Source organism: Coenobita brevimanus, chromosome 94 (assembly GCF_032717465.1).
Source record: "Coenobita brevimanus isolate Jiangsu-jjx chromosome 94, ASM3271746v2, whole genome shotgun sequence".
Taxonomy (NCBI): Eukaryota; Metazoa; Arthropoda; class Malacostraca; order Decapoda; family Coenobitidae; genus Coenobita; species Coenobita brevimanus.
In genome coordinates, this window is record NC_137047.1 from 6,859,835 (window position 1) to 6,883,096 (window position 23,262).

Sequence of the window (23,262 nt, forward strand, 5' to 3'; positions counted from 1 at the left end):
TCCAATCAGTGCAACCTACCCTACCTTACCTTACCTTACCTAACCTTACCCTACTAACTTTACTTACCAAACCAAGTCTAAGTGAAGATAATGCAGCCCAAAACTATCCACCAAATTAAAGTGAAATAAAACGAACTATCATCATCTTAAAGCCAGACTCAAACCAATTCTTTATTCCTCTCTCTTCAGGTGGCTTCCAGGCCTTTGAGCACGCCTACCCCGAGCTGTGTGAAGATGCTCTCATGCGAACCCGGGACGAGATGGTCGACGCCCCCGCCTGCTACGACTCTTACAATCCCTGTGTGGGCATGGGCTTGGGCGTGGGTATGGGTATGGGCGTGGGCGTGCCTCCTTCCCCCGGCAACGAGGCCACCATAGAGCAGGCGCAAGCGTCGGAGGTCCTGCCCTTCTTGTATATCGGCAACGCCAGGGACGCTCAGGACCTTAGGGTGTTACAGGTGAGGTGGAAATAGGCCCACATAATTACGTACAGGTGCACTTATTGCTATAGTCACACGCCTTAATTTTGCATAATATGATGAATTTTTCCCCTCAAACCAAGTGCGTTTTATTATTACACATCCACATAGTAATTCACACACATCACATAATTTTTACATTGGCCTTTTATAGATTCCAACATTATGTGTGTGTGTGTGTGTGTGTGTGTGTGTGTGTGTGTGTGTGTGTGTGTGTGTGTGTGTGTGTGTGTGTGTGCGCGCGCGCACACACACACACACACACACACACACACACACACACACACACACACACACACACAAGTACTCATCCCCCCTTCCCCCGTCACACCTTATTCCCACCCACCTGCGCAGCTACACTCAACACCACCCTCCCTCATATTAACCCTTTATCATCCTGTCACTTCTCCCTCTATCTTTCTTCTACTGCTCACGTACTACTAATATATTTATTTCCTATCTCTGACGCCAATTCTAACTTCCTATAAGACTAGCTAACTTAAGACTTATAATCTTCCAGCACTTTTAAGATGACCCACCTCACCTAACAAATCACTTAAAATCTGATCAGACGTACTACCTCTCACAAACACGTAACATTTGTCTTAATCTCTTTGCACCATTCCTGATCACACAGCGCCTCCAAACCTAACGTAACTCACTTTCAACGTAACCCTACACAAATCAGCTTTTTAACACCGCTCCCAGCTTAACACACATACCATCTCGTACGTACCTAACACCTCTCCTTACCTTTCACCATCTAACACCTTTCTCTCTGGTACAACAATCCTAACCTCCATTTCTTTCTGGTACAAGACTCCTAATCCCCCTTTCTCTCTGGCACAACACTCTTAACCCCCCCTTGTCTCTCTGGGACAACACTCCTAACCTCCTTTCTGGTACAACACTCCCTAACCCCTTTCTGGTACAACACTCCCTAACCCCTTTCTGGTACAACACTCCCTAACCCCTTTCTGGTACAACACTCCCTAACCCCTTTCTGGTACAACACTCCCTAACCCCTTTCTGGTACAACACTCCCTAACCCCTTTCTGGTACAACACTCCCGTACAACACTCCCTATCACCTTTCTGGTACAACACTCCTAACCCCTTTCTGGTACAACACTCCCTAACCCCTTTCTGGTACAACACTCCTTACCACCCGTTCTCTCTGGCACAACACTTAACTCTCCCTCTCTGCCGTAGGCGCTGGGCATCACACGGGTACTGAACGTGACGGCCCATGTTCCGGGATATCACCAGGACTCCGGCATTTGCTACAAGACCCTACCCGCCATGGACTCTGGGCATCAGAACCTCAGGCAGTACTTCGATGAGGCTATACACTTTATTGGTATGTATGTTCAGTTTATATTTGTGGCTCTTACCTTTTTAGCCCGAGGACGTCTTTTTGAATGATGTATTATTTTGGCTGACTCAGACCATTTTACACTGCAAAAATTTTACCCATCCCCTCGTCCCCCAAAAGACGTAATTAGGCTAAAAAGGTTAGGCTTCATAGGGTACTGTTCGCACAGATTTCCTAAACCCAGTCTGACAACCCATCTCACACACACACACACACACACACACACACACACACACACACACACACACACACACACACACACACACACACACACACACACACACACACACACACACACACACACACACAATTAGGTTTTTAAGTTTATCGTTGTAAATCTTTGAATTTTTGTGTACCCTGAATTTTTCTGTCATCATAATTATGCTTACTGGTATGTCTTATTAACTCAGTGAGCGTCATTCACAAGTACCTGCCACTGACACTAGGTTTTTACTTGCGCTGGGAGATGCGTGGTATATCAGCGCAGCGCGTGCTTAGTTTTATCGTGTTCGTATTGAGAAATTCTGAAGTTTAGTTTATTAGCACTGGATGTAAAATTTTCGAGATGGCGGCTTAAGATTAGCGATAGGTCAGTAAGTAAAGGCAAGTAATTTCCGCTTACTGATTTAGTTTCTGCCACTGGTAATATTATGGTAAAAGAAAAGGAGGCCATAATACTGTCAAAAAAAATAATACTAAGGAAATTAATGAATGAGACTCTGTGTGTGTGTGTGTGTGTGTGTGTGTGTGTGTGTGTGTGTGTGTGTGTGTGTGTGTGTGATACAATTATAGGTGATCACATTCCCGACACTCAAAGATACGGAGGGAAGCGTCATTGCCAATACGCCACTTAAGAGTCGAGTGGATGCGTCAGGGTGGGGATGGTGGCGTCTCTCTCTCTCTCTTTCTCTCTCGTAATTGGCGTGTGTTTAGTCAAGCCTCCCTCCCCTCACACACACAACCCGCGCCGTAATCCCGCTAATAAAATAACACGCCATTAGTTCGCATGTGGTGGAGAGAGAGAGAGAGAGGGAGAGAGAGAGAGAGCAGGGGGAAACTCGGTGACAGGAAGAGGAAGGGAGAGGGAGACAGGGCAGGGGAGGGGAGGGAAGGAGAGAGGGAGGGGGAGAGAGTTACGACTTGGGGTGTGGTGACTAATAGAGAGGGAGCAAAATAGGGAGAGAAAATAGAGAAAGGGAGGGGAGGCATAGAGAGAGAAAGAGAGAGAGAATTTTGAGGAGAATGAGATGAAAGAAAATTAAAGAAAATGAAATGGGTGCCTGAAGGTAGGGAGGGCGTGAGAAAAGAGGCAGATGAGAGAGGGAGAGAGAATTTGCACTTATAACGAACAGGATAAGGCCGAAAATTTGGTGTGTGTGTGTGTGTGTGTGTGTGTGTGTGTGTGTGTGTGTGTGTGTGTGACGCCTTAAAAGGGAAGAGAGTTTGTCTGTGAATATTATTTTGTACGCGTGTTTGTGTATATATGTGGGAAAACAGCTTCCAAGGGAGAGGGAGAAGGTTTGTGTTTGTGTGTGTGTGTGTGTGTGTGTGTGTCTGAGAGAGAGAGAGAGAGTTGCGGACATTGACGGGAGAGGGGCAATGACACGAGGATAATTTGATAGAGAAAGAGACATTTGGGAGGAGAAGGGGAGGAAGGGAAAAAGGAAGAGGGAGGGAGGCGGGAGGAAGGGAAGAGAGAATATGGAGAGAGGAGGAAGATACGGAAGGAGAGAAGGGGAGAGTAGAGGAAAATGGGAGGATGGGAGAAAGAGAGCGAGAGAGAGGAGGAGGGAAACAGAAAATGAGAAAGGAAGGAAAAGGGAAGAGGAAGGAGAGAGAGGGAGAGAGAAAGGATAAAGGGAAGAGAGAGGGGAGGAGGTTGGGAAGAGACGAAAATAGAAAGCAGATGGGAGGAATGGGGAGGAGGAAAGTAGGGGGAAAAAAGGGAGAGAGGGAGGGAGGGAAACAGGGGGAGGAAAGGGGTAATGGAGGGAAGATAATGAAAAGCTACAGGATATGAGAAAGCATCGTGAAAAGCAAGAAGTATTGAAATAGAACATAAACGTAGCCATTAAAGACAACAGGGAAGCATAAGAAAACACGACAGTAATAGCAGAGAGGGCGAAAGGATGCAAAGGCTGAAGGAGTTATGTTGTAGCCTATTCACTTTAAAGCTGTCTCAGTCCCTCTCTCACTCAGCATATTATTCACTCACTAACCAGCTTGCATACTGGTTCATTCATTCACATCATACTCATTCACTCCAGTTATTCAGCCATCCACACGCACTCATTTTTTTTTTTCACATTTCCACACGCACTCATTCACTCACTCTAACACTCAGTCACTCACCTATCACCTCAGCATGACTCACAACACAAACTCACGGCGTCTCTATATTATTCATCAGCTTCTTGTGAGTCACCTACCCACCCTCCCTTTTCACTCCCTTTCTTTAACCCTCTTTTCTCCCCTCTCCCTCCCCCCTTCCCCCCCTTTTGACCCCCCTGGCTATGGGCTTCCCCTACAACACACACACACACACACACACACACACACACACACACTAAATCCCCTATTGAATAAGTCACCCAGTATTCTCTCTCTCTCTCTCTCTCTCTCTCTCTCTCTCTCTCTCAATATGAGCATCCCAGAAGTGGATTGGTTTTATTATTTTTATCATGGGTAGGCGGGAAAACAGGGTCAGGATAATGATGATAAGGAGGGGCAAATATTGGCTCTTATATCTCTTCCATCTCATACTATTTCCATTCCCATTTCGCTCAGTCCCACCCCATCCCATCTTACCCCGTCCCACCCATCCCCACCCACTCCGCCCCGCCTCTTGTGAGTAACCTGTCACGAGGACCTGTTTAGCTCACTCCCCATGTCTTAATCCCCGACACTCCCCTCCTAAGCCGCCTTTCCTTCCCTCTCCCTGTATTCCTAAGCTCCCTGGTTCCCCCTCTATCTTCCTTCCTTCATCACCTCGCCCTTTCCTTTCATTTATTGTTTAACCCATTCCTCCACCTGCTTCTTCTTCATTTTCTTTTCCCCATCTCTCATTCTCTTAGTTCTCCCCTCTCTGCCTTTCCCCTTTATTCGTCTCATTCTCCCCCTTTCCTTCCTCTTCCCTTTCCCTTCCGTCTCCCACCTTTCCCCCCACACCCCTCCCTACCCAGGTGGGTTGGCTTAAACTTCAATCCTCCTCTATTTACAAGCCTAAGCTCCCTCCCCCCTTCCACCCCCATTGACGAATGTGCCTCCAGTGTTTTGATGTTTATTTTTACTACTACTACTACTACAACTACTACTACAGCTACTAACTATTGCACTTACCACTGTACTATCCTCAAATATCTGAGTTCTATTTGCCTGTAATATAAGTGCGAATGTATTAGAGGTGACCATTTACCAATGGAGAGGATTGGGGTCCCTTGGGCGGTTTAGGGGGGGGGGAGAAGATAAAAAAGAGGGGAATGAGAGAAGAGGAGGAGCAGAGAGAGAGAGAGAGAGAGAGAGAGAGAGAGAGGAGGGGAACGGGGAAGGCGTTACTGGTGGTAATAGGTGGTATTGTTTAGTGGTGAGGGGCGAGTGTGTTATTGCCTGAACCACAGTACCAAGAGGGTTCTTCAGCACTCCTTCCCCCATCTCCTGTCCTCTCCACTTCTCGTCTCCCCTCTCCTCTGTTTATTCTATCCTGCTCAGTTCTTTTCTCCTCTCGCCCTCTTCTCTCTTCTCTTCTCTCCTCATATGTTCTGTATTGTGTTATTCTCTTCTCATCGCTTCACTCTCCTTGCACTATTCTTAGTCTTCCACGGCCAGTTTTTCATCCTCTAGTTCTCTTCCACATCCACACACTCCCAGTTCCATCCTGTCTCCCAGCCTGACCACTTCACCGGTCGGGCCCACCCACTTGCAGGCCACTCGTGTCCCCACTTCAAAACATTGGCCGGGTCTCGTGCCCTCTCTCTTACTATGCCAATAAACGAGGCTGCCATGGGAGGAGGAGGAAGAAGATGAAGAAGAGGAGGGTATGGCAGACGGGAGTAAGAAAATGAAGAGAAACTGATGAAATATGAAGAGAAGAGAAGGGAGAAGAGGGGAATAAAAGAAAAGGAATGAAGAGCAAGAGGGGAAAAGTTAAGAGAAGAGATGCCGTGGGTAAAATGAGAGTTTGGAAATATTTCAAGGAAAGTCTCCGTCAGGTCTCTTGCTATTTGCGTCCCATTTTACATTTGTATTCTACACTGGCCTATAAGCTTCCTTAACCCTACCATTTCCCTCATATTTCTTTTCCTTGCGTTTCCCCTCATCCTCCCTTCTCCATTTTCCCTCCATCTCCCCCTTGTGTTCCCTTTAACCCCCCATTTTACCCTCTCCCCACCTCCTCCTCTCCTCCTCTTTTCATTCTCCTTGCATCTTCCCTTTTTCTCCCCTCTCCCTCTCCTCTTTTCATTCTCCATGCATCTTCCCTCTTTCTCCCTTCTCCCCTCTTTCCCTCCCCCCTTCTGTCCCCTTTCCACCCATTTCCCCTCTCCCCACCACCCCCTCCCCTCTGCCTTTAGCCAGTGATGCGAAGAACGTTATTAATTCACAAGTGGGTGACTTTATTAGCGCGGCCAGTGACACTCCGAGGGTGGAGGAGGGGCAGGGGAATGGAGGGGAAGGGAGAATGGGGGATGGAGAGAAAGAGAGAATGGGGGATGGAGGGAAGGAGAAAGGAGGATAGAAGGAAAGAGAATGGGAATGAATGTGTGTGTGTGTGTGTGTGTGTGTGTGTGTGTGTGTGTGTGAGAGAGAGAGAGGGAGAGGGAGAGCGTAGAAATAATACCAAGGAAGGGTAATTTAGCGGGTCACATCCGGTAAACTGGCTGAAGGTTGTTGTATTTTGCCAAGGACGAGAGAAAGAGAGAGAGAGGGAGAGAGAAACGAGCATATGAATGACTGAATGAAAGAGACTGAGTAAAAAAGTAGATGAAAATAAGTGTGTGTAAACGAATATATGAACATGAGTAAAGGAATGAAGGAAGGAATGCATGAGCACGTAAATGTAAGTGAATGAATGGATATGAATCAGTGAATATATGAGTTCGTAAATACAAATGAATGAATATATGAAGACAGAAATAAAAATGAATTATTATATGAGTGCAGAAGATGTAATTGGATAATAAATTGATAAATGAATGAATGAGTAAACAAATAAATGCACCCCCCTCCCCCCCAGAAGGCATGTTAGTGAACAAATCTGGTCGGGCCATTAGGGTGACAGGCTATGAGTCATCACCCTTCTCGCCCCTTTCAGATGTTTCCCCTTTACCCCCCCTCTTCCCCCTCTCTGTTTCCCCCAATGCTCCCCTCTTTCCCTTTCTCCTTCCCCCTAGTCCCCACCCCACCTCCTGTCCCTGCCTCACCATCTCCCTCCTTCTCTCTCCATTTCCTTTTCTCTAACAGCGTCTCTCTTTCCACTTTTGTTTCCTACTCCTCCTCTTCTCTCCCCTCCCTTCTTTCCCTCTTCTCCCTCTCTCCATCCTTTTCTTATTCCCTTTATATTTCCCTCCCTTTTGTCTCCCTTCCCTTTCTCTTTCCCTTATTTCTCTACCTCTCCTTGTTCCGTATTTTCCTCTCTTTCAACCCTATCATGTACCCTCCCTTTCCCCCCAGTTTCCCTTCACTCCCTCTTCCCCCTTTATTCTTTCTGCGCCCTTCTTTCCCCTTTTTCTCCCTCTGTTTACAATCCTTCCACATCGCTTGTTTTGGCCTCTTAGGAGAATGAAAAGACGAGGGGAAAGGAAACTGAAAAGGGGAGGAAATATTAATTATAGAGAGCAATGGCTAATGAGATAGGGAGAGAGAGAGAGAGAGAGAGAGAGAGAGTACAAGTCATCATGAAAAGAAGTTATATGAAAGTCCACAAAAAATCGTGAAAAAAAAGAAATACGTGAATAGAAGGGAAAGCAAGGTGTTACTACTTGAAACAGAGGAGGTGAGGGAAAACAAACTACCCCCCTTCTCCCCTCTCCCCCACACCCCTTCCTCCCTTGCCTTCCACCTCCTCTCCCCTCTCTCCTCCTCCTCCTCCTGTTATCAGTGTATGACTCAGGGCAGGACAATGAAAGAGCTGCGTGTATTGATATTGACTCTGCCCATTCAGTGAAAAGGGGACACTCCTCTCATCTCATCCTCCCCCCTTCTTCTTTCATCATCTTCAAGGTTGCCTATTTCCTTATTCTGTTCATTAACATCAGTATTCATCCTTACTATCATCAGGATTATCATTATCGTCATCACCATATTATTATTAGTAGTAGTAGTAGTAATAGTAGTAGTGTTGGTGTTTTGGTTCAGGTAACTCTTCTCCCTTATTTTTTTTCTTTTACTAGGAGGGAAGAGAGGTATTATAGAAGGTAGGGAGGTGAGGGAAGGACGAACGTGAGGGGGAGGGGAAGAGAGGGGTAGATGGAGGGAGAATAGAACACAGTAGACAAGTATGAGGGGGGGAGATTAAAATAAAGGAGGTATGGTAGATAGGAAGTGAGGTGGGAGACAAGGAGATAAGTGTGAGGGAGGCATGAAGATATACCAAGGAATGTACTATGAGGGAAGGAGATCCAAATGAGGGAAGGGAAGGGAAGTATGGAGATATGATGTGGAGATAAAAGGAGAGGAATATGAGGGAGGGAGATAAAAGTAGGGTGGAGAGATTTAAGGGAGGTAGGGAGGAAGGTGAGACAAGGTCGTATGTTTGGTGGGGAGGTGTGGGAGGTATTATGGAAGGTCCAGATAGCCCTGAGTTTTACAGCTTATCAAATGTCTTGTTCCCATTGTACTGCTTTGTGGGGGGGTGGGGGGAGCTACACCTTACACACACACACACACACACACACTGCATTCCTTAGTCCATTTTCGTACTTTTCTCCTAATTGTCTTAATATTTTTCCCACTGTGACTCATTCTTTGCATTCAGTTCAGCTGTCTCTCTCTCTCTCTCTCATGACTGGTGACATCGAATGAGGAAAGGGTGAAAAGAAGTGCTGATATGAGTGAGAGAGAGAGAGAGAGAGAGAGAGAGAGAGAGAGAGAGAGAGAGAGAGAGAGAGAGAGAGAGAGAGAGAGAGAGAGAGAGAGAGAGAGAGAGAGAAGGGAGAGAGAGAGAGAGAGAGAGAGAAGGGGGGGAGGGAGGGAGAGAGAGAGAGAGAAAGGGGGGGAGGGGGGACTTCAAGGAGTGAGTCAGAGGTTGGGAGGAGAAAGAAATTGAAAAGTCAAGGTAAAAAGGAGGGAAGGGAGAGAAAGGAGGGGAAAAAGGAGTTTAAGAGAGAAGAGGGAGGAAGGGAAAAAGTCAGAAAAAAGTAGAGAAGATAAACAAGAAATGAGAAAGACGTAGGAACCAGGAAAAAGGAAGGAATGTTGAAAAAAAGAGAAAATACATGAGGAGAGAAGAAACGGGGAAACAGAGAGGAAAGCTGAAGGAGTGAACGGGAAAAAGAAGAAAATGGAAACGGTACGGAAGAAAGGAAAGAAGAGGAGAGAAGGATGGGGGGAGGGACAGAGGGGAGGGAGGGGAGAGATGGAGGAAAGGAGGGAGGGAGGAGGAAACCGCGGGTGAGTCACTGAGGGAAATCGGACGCACCCTCAGTCGTGTAAAGCGATACCCCTCTCTCCTCCCCTCTCTGACTCTCTCCTTCTCTCTCTCTCCTTGTTCTTCCTTTTTTCACTGTCTCTAATTCTGTCCACCTTTTTCGTTTCCTATTTACCCCTTTTTATTCGCCATCTCTTTCTCCGTCACATGTCCTTGCCTCCTCCTCTTCCCTCCTCACTCCCCTTTCCTTCTCCCTCTCAGCTATCTCCTCTTTCCCCTCCCTCTTACCTCCATGCTTCTCCAGTGTCTTTTAAACGTGACTCTTGTAGGGTTCAGGAATGGAGAGAGAGAAAGAGAGAGGGGGGAAGGGGGGTTAGGGTAGGGTAGATAGCGGTGTAAGGGCGTGAAGGGAGGGTAATGGAAGGACGAGATGAGGGAGATAAGCGGTTTGACACGTGCGTGTAGGGGAGGACAGATAACAGGGGGGGAGAGGGGGAGGAGTAGAGGAGGAGGAGAGGAGAAAAGGAAAGCGAGGGGAGGAGAAGAGGAAGAGGAGAGAAGAAAAGCAAAGGGAGCTGCGAAGACAAAGAAGGGGCATGGAAGGAGATAAATGATGACTGGAGGAGACTAAGGTTTAATGATAAAGTTTTGATCAATAAAAAACCAACGAAGGAAAATATACATTCCAGAGGGATGATAATATGCTAGGCTATATATAATTAAATGATTTCAAGTGAGATTGATGTCCAGGTGGAGGAAGTAAATAGTATGACGTTAAGAAAGAATAATTGTATAACTGTGTGTGTGTGTGTGTGTGTGTGTGTGTGTGTGTGTGTGTGTGTGTGTGTGTGTGTGTGTGTGTGAGATAAGAGTGAGCAGTGAGGGGTGAGAATCCAGAGGGGAAAGGAAGAAGACAAGGAGGGAGAAGAGAGGAGAGGAAAAGACATGGGAAGGAGGGTAGGATAGAGGAGGAAGGAATGGGGGTAGGGGGAGGGAGGGAGGGACAGGAAGGAGGTCGGTGAGTGACATGACAAGAGTGCCAGTCGACGTGGAGGAGGAGGAGGAGGAGGAGGAAAGAAGAGTGGTACGAAGAGTAGATGGGGGGAAGATAAAAGTGAGGAGAAGGATGTGAGAAGGTCAGCAAGAGAGAAGAGGAAGAATTCAGAACTCAAGAAAACTTTGAAATATTTAGAGAGAGAGAGAGAGAGAGAGAGAGAGATGGGATGTCCTAGCCTGGTCCAATAATGCTCCCCCACCCTCTTAGTTAATGGTCTGATGGTGTGGTATATAGCCCCTTAGCCTCTCTCTCTCTCTCTCTCTCTCTCTCACACACACACACACACACACACACACACACACACACACACACACACACACACACACACACACACACACACACACAAGGAGAATGAGTTAACTTATTATAATACAGTATAGCGTGAGATGAGGGAGGGAGGGGGGAGGTAAGAGGGGAGAGAGGAGACGGTGGGAAGAGGGAAGGGTAGGAGAAATGAGAATGGTGAAGATGGGGAGGAAAGGAGGTATGGGGGAGGGAAGAGATGGAAGAGGATGGGGGTATGGGGAAAGGGGGAGGGAGGAGGGAGAGAGCGAGGAGTAGAGATGGAAAGTAGGGAAGAAATGGTTAAGTAAAGAGGTGTGGAAAGGGGTAGAACGGAGAGGAGGAGGGGGGGGGATGGAGAGACGTATCCCCTCCTCTCTTCCTCCTCTCCCCGCGACCCCTTCACCGGACGAGGCAATGATCAGCCCCTCCATTGGTCACTTCCACGCCAGCTGGGGGCATAGCCAGCAAGGGGGTGCGCGGGGAGGCAGGGGGTCTTGCTAGGGAATGCTACAGAGGGATGCCAGAAATACACTTAAATTAGGGTTAACTGTGTGTGTGTGTGTGAGAGAGAGAGAGAGAGAGAGAGAGAGAGAGAGAATGCAGGAGTAGGCAAAACCAGCTCATGGCAAGATAGAGACAGATAGAGGGAGATAAGACGGGAGGATGTGGCGGGGTGAGTAAGGTGAGATAAGTGCACGCAGGATGGATGTGGTTAGACTGGATAAGATTAGGTAGGCCAGGCGAGGATGGATAATGTGCAGGACATGATGAAGTGAATGTGAGGCAGAAGGCGAGAAAATGGATAAGGTGCAGGGCAGGATAAAGAAAAGAATAGAATGTGATGAGAGAGTGCAGGACAGCGCAGGATATCAAAGGGAAGGACAGGGTAGAGCAAGGCAGGAGGATAGACCAGGGCAAGGCAGGGCACGGTTTGACAGGGTAGAATGAGGGGTATTGTAAGTAGTAGAGTGTAGGTAAGGTGGAGTGGTGACGGTGTGGTTAAAGTTGATGAGAAGGAGCACTGCATGGATGGTTATTTTTTATCAGCCTTTCTGTTATGCCACCCTTTCCTCCCACTCTCTCATTCTTTCACCCAACACACACACACACACACACACACACACACACACACACACACACACACACACACACACACACACACACACACACACACACACACACACACACACACACACACACACACACACACACACACACACACACACACACACACACACACACACACACACACACACACACACACACACACACACACACACACACACACACACACACACACACACACACACACACACACACACACACACACACACACACACACACACACACACACACACACACACACACACACACACACACACACACACACACACACACACACACACACACACACACACACACACACACACACACACACACACACACACACACACACACACACACACACACACACACACACACACACACACACACACACACACACACACACACACACACACACACACACACACACACACACACACACACACACACACACACACACACACACACACACACACACACACACACACACACACACAAAGGCGAGATACACAAACAGATAGCACGTGCCTAAAAAGATTAAAGGGACAGGAATAGCGACTGAATGTGCAAATATATGGACGCCGGCGATAGGAAAGATAGCGTGATGGTGGGAGGGGAGATGATGATATGAGAGGGAGGGGGGTAGGGGGTCTTTTATTTTTTTGAACTCCCTCTTCCCTTTTCCTCTTATTTTATCGTGTCTCCATTTACCACACACACACACACACACACACACACACACACACACACACACACACACACACACACACACACACACACACACACACACACACACACACACACACACACACACACTCTCTCTCTCTCTCTCTCTCTCTCTCTCTCTCTCTCTCTTTCTCTGTTCTCATTTAACGAGTGAGAATGTGCAAGTTAGGGAAGCCCGAGAAACTGAACACGGCGGGGGGTGGGGGTTAGGATACAATTCTGTTTACAGTTTACACCCCTTGCCTCCTCTTCCAGGAATGAAACATGCTTCAGGGGGTGTAACGAAATGCCTGGATGTATTGGGAGATTTTTTTCGTTGTGTGTGTGTGTTTTTTTTAACATTTCAATCCAGTGAGACTTTGTTTTATTTTTGCTGCTGCCGGGTGATTTTATTCAGCTGACGAACGGGACTTACTAAGTAGAGGAGTTGATTTGTTTATTAAAATCCTTATCAAGTGGAAAATAAATGAAATAATGCAGCAAAACAGTATTCTTAAAAACAAACCTATTGTTTATATAGTAACTACATTATCGCGGTGGTATACGCAACATATCTATTATTTACCGATATTTCTTGTTTATTGAATGTTCCGGAGTGTTCTTGTATTTCCTCCGGACTTCTCATCTTGCCTGGAATTGAAAGGAGGGGAGGGGGGTATATCCTGGAAAGATGGGGGAGGGGGAGGGAGGGAGGGATGAAGGCTGGTGGAAAGATTATGAATGCTTGAGGAAATGGTGAGGAAAGATCGGAATTATGCACCAGGTTTCATTATCATCTCCACAATGGTTCAACCCCTTCATTTCCACGTGTCTCCCTTAAGCTTAATAAAAATAGTCAAACGGAGGCAAGAATAACATAGAGAAGGCCATAACCATTAACCCCTTCACCGTGACTGTCGACATTAAGCTGAATAAAATAATATATGTAAAGATTTGGGGCTGAAGGAGTGGCATTGGAAGTCGGCGCGCGGATGTTGGAGTTGAAAATAGTAATGAAAGATGGGTGATGGACTGAGGTTTGGATGATAGTAAGAGAGCTGAAAATAATAAAGATGGATGATGGATTAAGAATTGTGCAGTATGGTAGTGTAAGAGAAGCTAGATTGTAGTTTATCAGTTATGGTAATGAATGGGTTTTGTAGAGGATGTTGTGGTTGTGATGGTGATGAAATGTCGTTGGTCCATGTGGCTGTTATCTAGTTATCTGTTCTCACGCAACACCCGGCCTTCCCACTCACTCTCCCTCTCTCCACCCGAACCCTCTCACCCCTCCTCTTCCATCCCCTGTATTATTCTTACTGTCCCCCCCCCCCCTACGCTACCCCATTCCTTTTCCCTCTCTCTCCTTCATCCCATTCCCTTCACATTTTCGATTTTCCCTCTTTCTTTTCTCATACTTCCACCTCCTCTCCCTCTCCTCATCTTCCTTCTCCCACTTCTTACTTTACTTCCCCCCCTCTGCCTCGTTTTCTCACTCTCTGTCCCTCCGCCTACACTTCCCAGTACCCCCTCTCCTTCGTTTTCTTTTCCCTCTTCTTCTGCCCCCCCCCCCCACCTATTCTTCTCTCCCTGCCCACTCCTCCGTGGATGGCGTGGGGTAGGGAGGGGAGGGTAGGATGACGCCTTACTCCCGGCATCCCTCAACTCACCCCGGGGCACTGACGGGTTTCCCACCTTCTTTACCAGTGTTCCTATCCTCTCCTGTTTTCCTCTCCTCCTCCCGCCTTCGTATCCTCTCCTATCCTCCTTTTCCTGTTTTCCACCAGCCTTCGTATCCTCTCCTATCTGCCTTTCCTCTCTCCGACAAGCCTTCCAGTCTTTCATCTTCCTTTCCTGTCCTCCAGCAGCCTTCCTATCGTATTCTCACCTTTCCACTCTTCCACTAGCTTTCCTTTCCTCTCTTGTCCCATCCTTCTTTCCTCTTCCACAACCCATTCAGCCCTATCCCATCCTCGTTCTTTCTCCTTCACTGCCTTTGTTCCACCCACGTTCTTCTCTCTCTCTCTCTTTCACTGTCTTTCCTCCATCCAAACCTTCCACATTTTTATCTTCTCTGCCACCTTTCCTCCACCCAGACCTTTCTCATTTTTTTTTTTTTACCGCCACCTTTACAGTTTTTCTTTATTCTCATCTTCCAGCACAACTCTTCTTACTCAGCTTTCCTTTTCCCTCCTTTCAACATTCCTTCACTGCCTCACCATTGTCTCACTCCTGTTCAACCCGCCGTTACACCTCTCGCATTTTCACCTTCACTACTGTTATCTCGGCTTGGCTTTTACGCTAGACCCTCACCTCCATAATTTTGTCTTGAAATTCGTTAGTCCTTGTACCTTATTATTTGTCTTTAGCTGCGCCGCGTGGATTAATAATTTGGAAGGTTGGGGATTTTCCGACATTAATATTTGTGATCCTTTCTTTCTGTTGGGGAAAAAAATACAAATTACCCCCCCCCCCCCACACACAGAGGAAGTAATGTAAAATTTGCATTCAGTTTGTATGCGTTCTTCACTAACCTCATACCCGTCACTTGGGCTAAATAGAGAGCGTGATAAGCATCGTCCTATAGTTTGATGTATACATTATGGAAAAACTGTCTGTGACATGTCTAGAGAAGACTTTTCGTTGTGGTGTACCATTAGTTAAATAACTTTCAAAACTGGAAAGATATCGTAATTAATTGGTGGACCGTACATTCATGCCAAATTCATTCATGGTGGAGCATTTTTTTTTTTCCCCTCTACAACTTCACCTGCCGCACCTTCCATGCCATCCTTCCAGTCTTGCCGGCCTATCAGGACGGAGGAACCTTCCAGGAAGCCGCAGCACTGATGCCCGGTGGAATGCATCCTTGGAAGAAACACTGAATCACTGTGGTCGGTCCAGCCCTTTACCAGCGGACCGTTGCCACCCGAGTCTTTCACCCGTATTCATTGCACCGTATTCTCGCTGGCAGTGATTGGCCAAAGGGCTGATGCATGGCTGTCTTTTATATTTCTGTAAATGCGGCATGCCTAAAATGACCGCTGGTCATGCCAAACCCCCCTCCCCTATTTAGACGAAGACTACTATTGACCCCCCTCCACAAAAAATGTAGAGGGGATCAAAACAACAACTTAAATGAAATTGGGCAGCGTTGGATGTACCTTCGGCCTCTCATTTTCAAGAACACGAGGTCTTTATCGCCCTCGGGCCCCTTCTCGCATCCTTGTCTCCCTCAGGTAATTATTGAACTTCGAAAGCAGGCAGGCACGAGGTATACACCAAACTTGGGACCTCAATAACTCTGCTCGCGGCGGGGAGTGAGAGGAGGAGGAGGACGGAAGCGGGGTGCCTGATAACCGATAAAGTTGGCGCTTGGTGGTGTGTCGTATCGAGGGAAAATTAATGTTGGAAGAGAGGGTATTGAGTGTGTCGTATCGAGGGAAAATTGATGTTGGAAGAGAGGTTATTGAGTGAGGTTTCTGTGCCAGTATGGACGGGGGTACTGGCGATGGGCATGATGCAGTGAGTGGGAGGGGGGGTAAGTGGGGATTTGATAATGAAAAAGACGGAATTGTAAGTAAATGATGGGAATGAAAAATAGGGAGTGTGGAGGGGATGAGAATATTATGATTGGGGATGATGGGGGTTCAGAAGAGGGATAGATTAGGCGATGTGATAAAGAAATGGGACTGTAGAAAGATAGAAGGGCGATAAATGATGGGGGGAGGGGAGACTGGGAGAGTAGCAGAGAGAGGCGGTGACTGGGGGAGGATAGGAGGGTGAAGTGGGGTAATGCAGAGGCCTGCAAATACAAAAAAACTGGGCTTTGACTGTGATGACTCTATTGTGAATCAAAGACAAACGGACAGAGAGAAAGTTAACTACGAGAGAGGACGATAAGAGAGGAAAGGAGGGTGATAACTGGGGGAGGAAGAGCGGTAGGAAGACAGAGGAATACAGACAGGAGAGTGGTAAAGCTGAAAGTGGGTAAAGGAGGGGAGACCTACACCATTCTTCAGGTTATTTTGACAGTCTTGTGTTTCACCGTTTGTGCTTTGTATAGTCCTACCCAAGGCCTAATCCTACCATCCCAACCCCACAGTGACTACCACCACCACACCGTCCCCATCCACACCATTACATCGCCCTCATCCATACCACCACACTCCCTCCATCATCACACCGCCCCCATCCACACCACCGCATCACAGCACAAGACAACCGCGGGCGACCTAGAGTGTGGCGGCGTTTTTGTTGCATCCAGTTTTTCCCCGGGTGGTGAAGTGTTGCTCTCCCGACACACACTCACTCACACCCTTTCCTCCCTTCCTTAACCCTCCTTCCCTCCTTCAGTTGTTCCTTCAAGCGCCTTCCTTCAACTCTGCTTCTTTGTTATCCATGTCTTATCCTTGTCGCAACCAAGTGTGAGCTAATTATCCTGCAGCTGTTAACTTTTCTTATTTCTTACGTATCCTCCCTCAACTCTCCCATCACTCTTACACCCTCCGCCCTCCCTTTCTTATCTCTCGCCGCTCCAGTATGCTACATGCTCAGTTTTAAAAGCGGGGATGGTAAATTATTCAGAGGGGATTTCCCCCCCCCCCTCCTGATCCTCCTTACATATATACACTCTGCGGGTTTTAGATAAATGGGGGCCGTGAATTACGCAAGTAATTTTTTTTTCTGACTACTTCTATGCCATAAAACAACAACTTCGTGTGTGGGTTTTAAAGGTTAGAAGCGTACACACTCCTTTTTTTATTCTGCTTGTTATATACGGTTCCATTTCATAACATCGTCAGAAAAAAACTCACTTGTAAGGGTAATAAAATCGTAGGACGTCAGTCAGAATTAAAAAGGGGGAACTGTTAACCTTTTTCCCCACTGCTGAGCACTCAGTGGTGTGAGGGTAGTCATTTAGGTAGCAGTAGCAAAGTAGTGTTTTGAGGGCATGAAGTGTATATTGGAGAGTGTCCGTGAGGGAGGGAGGGGGAGCAACAGGTAAAGCTCAGATGACTCATGAATGGGTGGGGCCGCATCACCATCCCGCCTAGGCGACTTCACGGCACCGCCTCATCTACTGCCATGTGCTAGATCAAAAAATATATTCATTAGGTGTTAGTCACGTGCAGTCCTTTAGTTCAGTAATCCAGTCGCACTTTCCTGTTATCACTTCTTAAACTCAGGTGACAATGAGAACGTGAAAGAATGTAAAAATGATGCAGTAAAGGAGGTTGCGAGGTTTGATATGCCAGTAAGCTTCTTCCACGTTGATTCTTTGCTCATGTTTTCACGCAGATTGGGTGTATATTTGTGTTTGTAAGAGGAAAATTAAGGATATTGAAAGAATCGTATGGTGCTTTGCCTATGAAAAGGAAATATGACGAAGGGAATTGTATGACGTGTGGTACTTTCGTGTATGAAGGGATAATTAAAGTCATTATCATTGTCTCGTCCTCTTTTTTCCACCTCGGGATGCGGTGATGCAGAGCCAGAGACCGCTGGGGGGAGGGGGAAGCTAAAAATGAAAAAAAAAAAAAAATGGCAGGGTGGTGTGGTGAGAAGAGAGAGACGGGCGAGTAAGGTGTAATTCTGGTTCATTCTTTGCCACGAACGAGTCCCTCAGGGAGAGCCATTACTACGCCCCCCTTCTCTCTCTCTCTCTCTCTAAATTGAAGGTCCCCTCTCTCTCTCTCTCTCTCTCTCTCTCTCTCTCTCTCTCTCTCTCTCTCTCTCTCTCTCTCTCTCTCTCTCTCCAGATTGAAGTTTCGTGTAGCGTAGTAAACCTTTTTAAAATAGACGGGAGGGGAGAGAGGAAAAGAAAGGGAAGGAGCAGTGAGGAAAGAAAGGAGGGAGGGACCGAGAATGGGGGAAGAGTTCTTTGACGACATGCGAGAAAGAGTAGGGGAGGAGGGACCAAAGGGAAAAAGGGGTGCGGAAAGGAGTACAAAGGAAAGTAAACATCAACAGACCTTATAGTCCCATTCAAGGCTGTTGTTACGGAGTACAATCTCTTCCCGACAATCTAAGCCACTTGGTAGAGATACCTAGGCTGTATCGTCCCGACTTCGGTCGGGATAGGCCGGTCCTGCAGTGGATACTCAAACGGCTGGTGATTATATATATATATATGGATACTCAAACGGCTGGTGATTATATATATATATATATATATATATATATATATATATATATATATATATATATTCACAAGTGTTTTATTCAGGAGTAAACATAAAAAGCTGGGGTTTGACGACTGATACCGGTTCTTATCCAAGCGGCCTTTGAAGGTTAGTTCTGTATTACAATTTACTACATTGGAGGGCAATTTGTTCCATATATTTACAAATCTATTAAAGAAGAAATGGTTAGCTTCATGCGACTAGAATCGTTTGCCAATTATTTTATGCCCATTGCCTCTAGTAAAGGAGGGGGTAAAGGGAGGAGAGAAGAGGGTTAAGGTTGATGGGGCGAGGAAACGGTAGGGGTGAGAAGAGTGGGAAGGAAAGGGGTAACTAAGAGGGGGAGTAGGGAAGGAGGGAGTGGAGGAAGTTAGAGAGATGGTGAAGGGAAGATTGGATAGTGGAGGAGGGGAAATGCTGGAGAGATGGGAGAGTGGAGAAGTTTTGGAGAGATTGAGGGAGGGTCAGTGATGGTGGAGGGAATTCTGGAGATGGAAAAGGGGGGGGGGGAATGGATGGATGGATTGTTGGTGAGATGGAGTAGAAGGAGTGTTTGAGATAATGGAGAGATACAGGGACGTGGTGTGGGGTAGAAAACTCAACTACCCCTACTGATGAAGCTCCCAGTGCGGTTCCTCCCCCTCCATTCATTGTCCGTTGGCATAGTGGTTTTCTTTAGACCTCGTTGGTAAAGGCGGAAGAGTTGATGGCGATACCCGTCCACTGCACTGCCATATATCTTGACACGACATCAGTGAAAACTGTCATGAGGATTAATACCTGTTAACCCTCTGCGCAACCTTACATTCTGACATGATAACAGTGAAATTTGACGAGTGTACAGATATCTCCCGTCATAACTTCCTTACATCTTGTCAAAACATCGAAGAAGTTTAACAGCATTATCTCAACGTACATTTGATCTAAGATCGAATATATTTGACAGCGGTTTAACAGCATTATCATTCGGGTATCTTACTTGACATTGTTTACTTTCCAGTATTTTGACACAGGAACGTAGAAGTGTGACCAGAGTAAAAATATACGGTATATATATATATATATATATATATATATATATATATATATATATATATATATATATATATATATATATTTTTACACTATGACAGCGACAGGTTTAGTAGCGCTTACATTTTGACAAAGCAGCGTAGAAATTTGAAAGGCTTTAAATACGGTCGAAAGACGGTTAATACAGTACTGCCATCATTTCGTTTTCTTGCAATATGTAACAAGAACGGAGAAATTTTGGTGTGGCATCGTTCACCACGACCCTAGGGACCTCACCGCTAATATTTCACTCTGCCCGGGAACAAAGCTCTCTCTCTGGTGGACTGGGAAGGCGGGGATTAGAGATGGTTGAAATGGGGAACCAGGGAATTAGAATAGAGTGAACTGAAGGGGAGTTATAGGACGAAGTTTATGAATGGAAAATTAAAATGAGGGGTTGACTCGAGGAACTTGAAACCTTGGACGTTAGACTTTATTTTTATTCTTGTATGTTATTTTATTTTAATCACCTGCCTCTAGAAGGTGGACCGATAATGTTTTTGCCAGCCTCTGTCTCTCTCTCTCTCTCTCTCTCTGTTACCATTATCTCATGAACGGCTTTAGCTATCAACATGAAACCTTCAGGGTATCAAAATATGGCCGAAATCATGGCTGAGTTCGAAAATGGGCACTCGGGGTCAGGGTCAAGGTCACCAAAATGGCTGCCAAAGGACAACTAGTTTTTATCGCCCGCCTTTAACACCATTGTATCTCTTGAACGGCTTGAGCTATCAATATAAAAGCTTCTGGGTATAAAGATGTGACCAAAATCTTGGACTTGGCCAACAGCATATTCTGGCAGGCGATTAGCATTCGGCTTCTGAATGCCTTTCTTTCATTTATTTATTTATTTGTAGCTACCTCTTGGCGACTGTAAACAGCTGGGAAGAGATATTAGAACTGAAGTGGTTGGAATATTAATTGCAGTTTCACATTAACCTTTGATTCCTTCTTCCAAGCATGAGAGAGAGAGAGAGAGAGAGAGAGAGAGTAGGGGCTGTCCTACCCTAATAAAAATAATCGTTGTTGAACTGATGTTAAAATGGAAGATGGACTTTTTAAGGATTCCGATACGATTGAGTTTAAGGAATTATAAGGAGAACGGGCTACGGTGCTGAAAATGGGTAAGATTTGACACGGAGGAAATATGGTGAACTATCCAATAAGAGTGGGGGTTGACTAAAGGGAAAAAAAATGGGGGAGAAGTGACTACTCTCCCAAATCTTCCCTCTCAGCCCCCTCCTTCCTTGCCTAATGTATTTTGGATCGACTTTTGTGATGGTAATGCGTGTGGGCTGAGTCATGGTGTGTGTGTGTGTGTGTGTGTGTGTGGAGAGGGAGAGAGAGAGAGAGACAGACAGAGAGAGAGAGAGAGGATAGCAGAATTAGTTTATAGGAAGACGAGGTTAAGTTAGGCTAGATTCCACAATGGGAGGGAATAACCAGCAGTGTTAAATATCGGTCTACGTGAGTCAGGTCAGAGGTGTCTGTACAGGATGGAGAGAGAGAGAAATACTATATTCCCACCAGGCGATTTAGCGTATATGACACGTAGAAGTGATAAGATGTTAATGACATTTATTATTATTATTATCATCATCATTTAGAGTCAGCAAACAGTCCTCTGCGCTTATTCACACGCTCCACCACTTCGTCTGTAGATTACGCTAGTTCTGCCGTCGAAACACCGGTATTAATTTTCTTAGTGTGGTGTGATAGCAGTGTTTATTTGCGGTCTGGATCTATACTGTAGGCTGTGTGGTGGTGGTGGTGTTTGTGAAGCGAGGGGGGAGGTGTCTGTCCGCTGATGACTGAGTGCGTGACTCAGTAATCCTCCCCCCCCCCTCCCCTCACCGTAACGCAACTCGAGCTGGATTTCCTTAAGCTGTAAAGTGTGTCAGGATCATTTTAAACCCACCTTAACCACTAGGGGCTTCTGAAATTAATGACATTATTTGGCGGTAGTGGAATGGAAGTTATTTGGTAAACAAAGCTTCATCGATGTCATATTTTTCTGCAAGCACCAGATATTTCATGTCAGAGGACACTCATAGTACATAGTTTATCTCCATTGAATAGTTCACTACGATGGCGTCTTTACATTGCCCATGCTATCGACGGACGATTTTAATCAGCTTTGGTGAGATTTCTCATAGGATAACCTTTAAGTTAAACTGCGGCTAACGTCATGCGGATTTAATTCAACTCAGAGGAACTTATCGTTGCCAAAGGTTAATAAATTGCTGGGAAACGTTCTGGGATTTGAATAGGAATGGTGGCTGTGGCGGATTATCTCTTAACTTTGGTAATATATCCCAGGGACCGTGACAATAGAGGGCGGGCTTCCGGCTGTACCATTAACAGGGACGTAATTGCACCTCTCGCTCTCTCGTAGCCGCGCTAAAATTGCCGTCCATTGGGTACTGTTCCGTCCAGTGAATTGAGACCACAGGGGAACCGCTGTAAAAGCTTAATAATATGCTGTATAATATGTAACTGCCCGTCTTGTAGCAAGTCTATGCTTTAAATGTATAAAACTGCCTCCCTAATCAGAAGTTGCAGAATGTCTGGGAGTTTGGAAATTATCAGCGTTTTTAATCGAAAACAGTAGTTTTCTGCAATAACTCCTTATTGGCTTATGTATTACATATAAATGCGTTTTGTTGAACAGCAACTATAATGTAGGTATGTAAGTAAGGCATGTGCTACATGCGATTTTAGTGGTAAGTATTGAATTCACCTTCCCTGTGTTGATACTATGTAAATAAAGCCAAACTTCTAAATGCATTATTTTTAGTGGCAAGTAGCGAATAGGTTTGTAAATAAAGCATAACATAGAAAAGCTTTGTTTTTAGTGGCGAGTAGTGATTAGGTATATACAGTAAATAAAGCAATTTCTAAATGCGTTATTTACTGGCAGGTAGTGGATTGCCTTGTAATTACAGCACAATTTATGTGTTATTTAATGGCAGCTGATGGATAGACACGAAAATACATGTATAGCATAATTTAGCGCCCTGCAGCTGTAGTGCCGTAACAAAGAAACAAACAAGTGAGACGCCGCGCGAGTCTGGCAGCGGCGCGTGCTGGGCCTAACAATGGTCTCCTCACCATATGACTCAGAAACAAAAGCCGTCGCCAACAATTATTGCTTTTGTCCTAGTTACCCCTCGACAGTTGGTCTGGGGTTTTGTGAAAGGGAATCGTTACGAGTAAGAATCACCGTATTTTGCAGTTTTCTTGATATTCCCTAACCACAACCCTTCTAACTTAAAGCTACTTCAAGTTGTTCCCGGGTGCGTTTTCAAATGTAAATTTTTCCTATATTTTCCAAGCCCCCCCCCCTTTTTTTTAAGGATGAATACCCTGCAACAAGGGTAGGGCTAAAATATGAAAACTAAAAATTTTAGGCAAAATGCT

General features: G+C 45.9%; 1 protein-coding gene across 1 annotated transcript in view; it reads left to right on the forward strand.

The window, feature by feature from the left end:
* The window catches only part of LOC145413009 (dual specificity protein phosphatase 10-like), a 63,843-nt gene that overhangs the window by 36,374 nt on the left and 4,207 nt on the right, over nucleotides 1–23,262 (forward strand). The window contains exons 3-4 of the mRNA XM_080282830.1: nucleotides 190–458; nucleotides 1,691–1,838. Coding sequence (XP_080138956.1) covers nucleotides 190–458; nucleotides 1,691–1,838 — 417 coding nt within the window. The remainder of the gene's footprint in view (nucleotides 1–189; nucleotides 459–1,690; nucleotides 1,839–23,262) is intronic.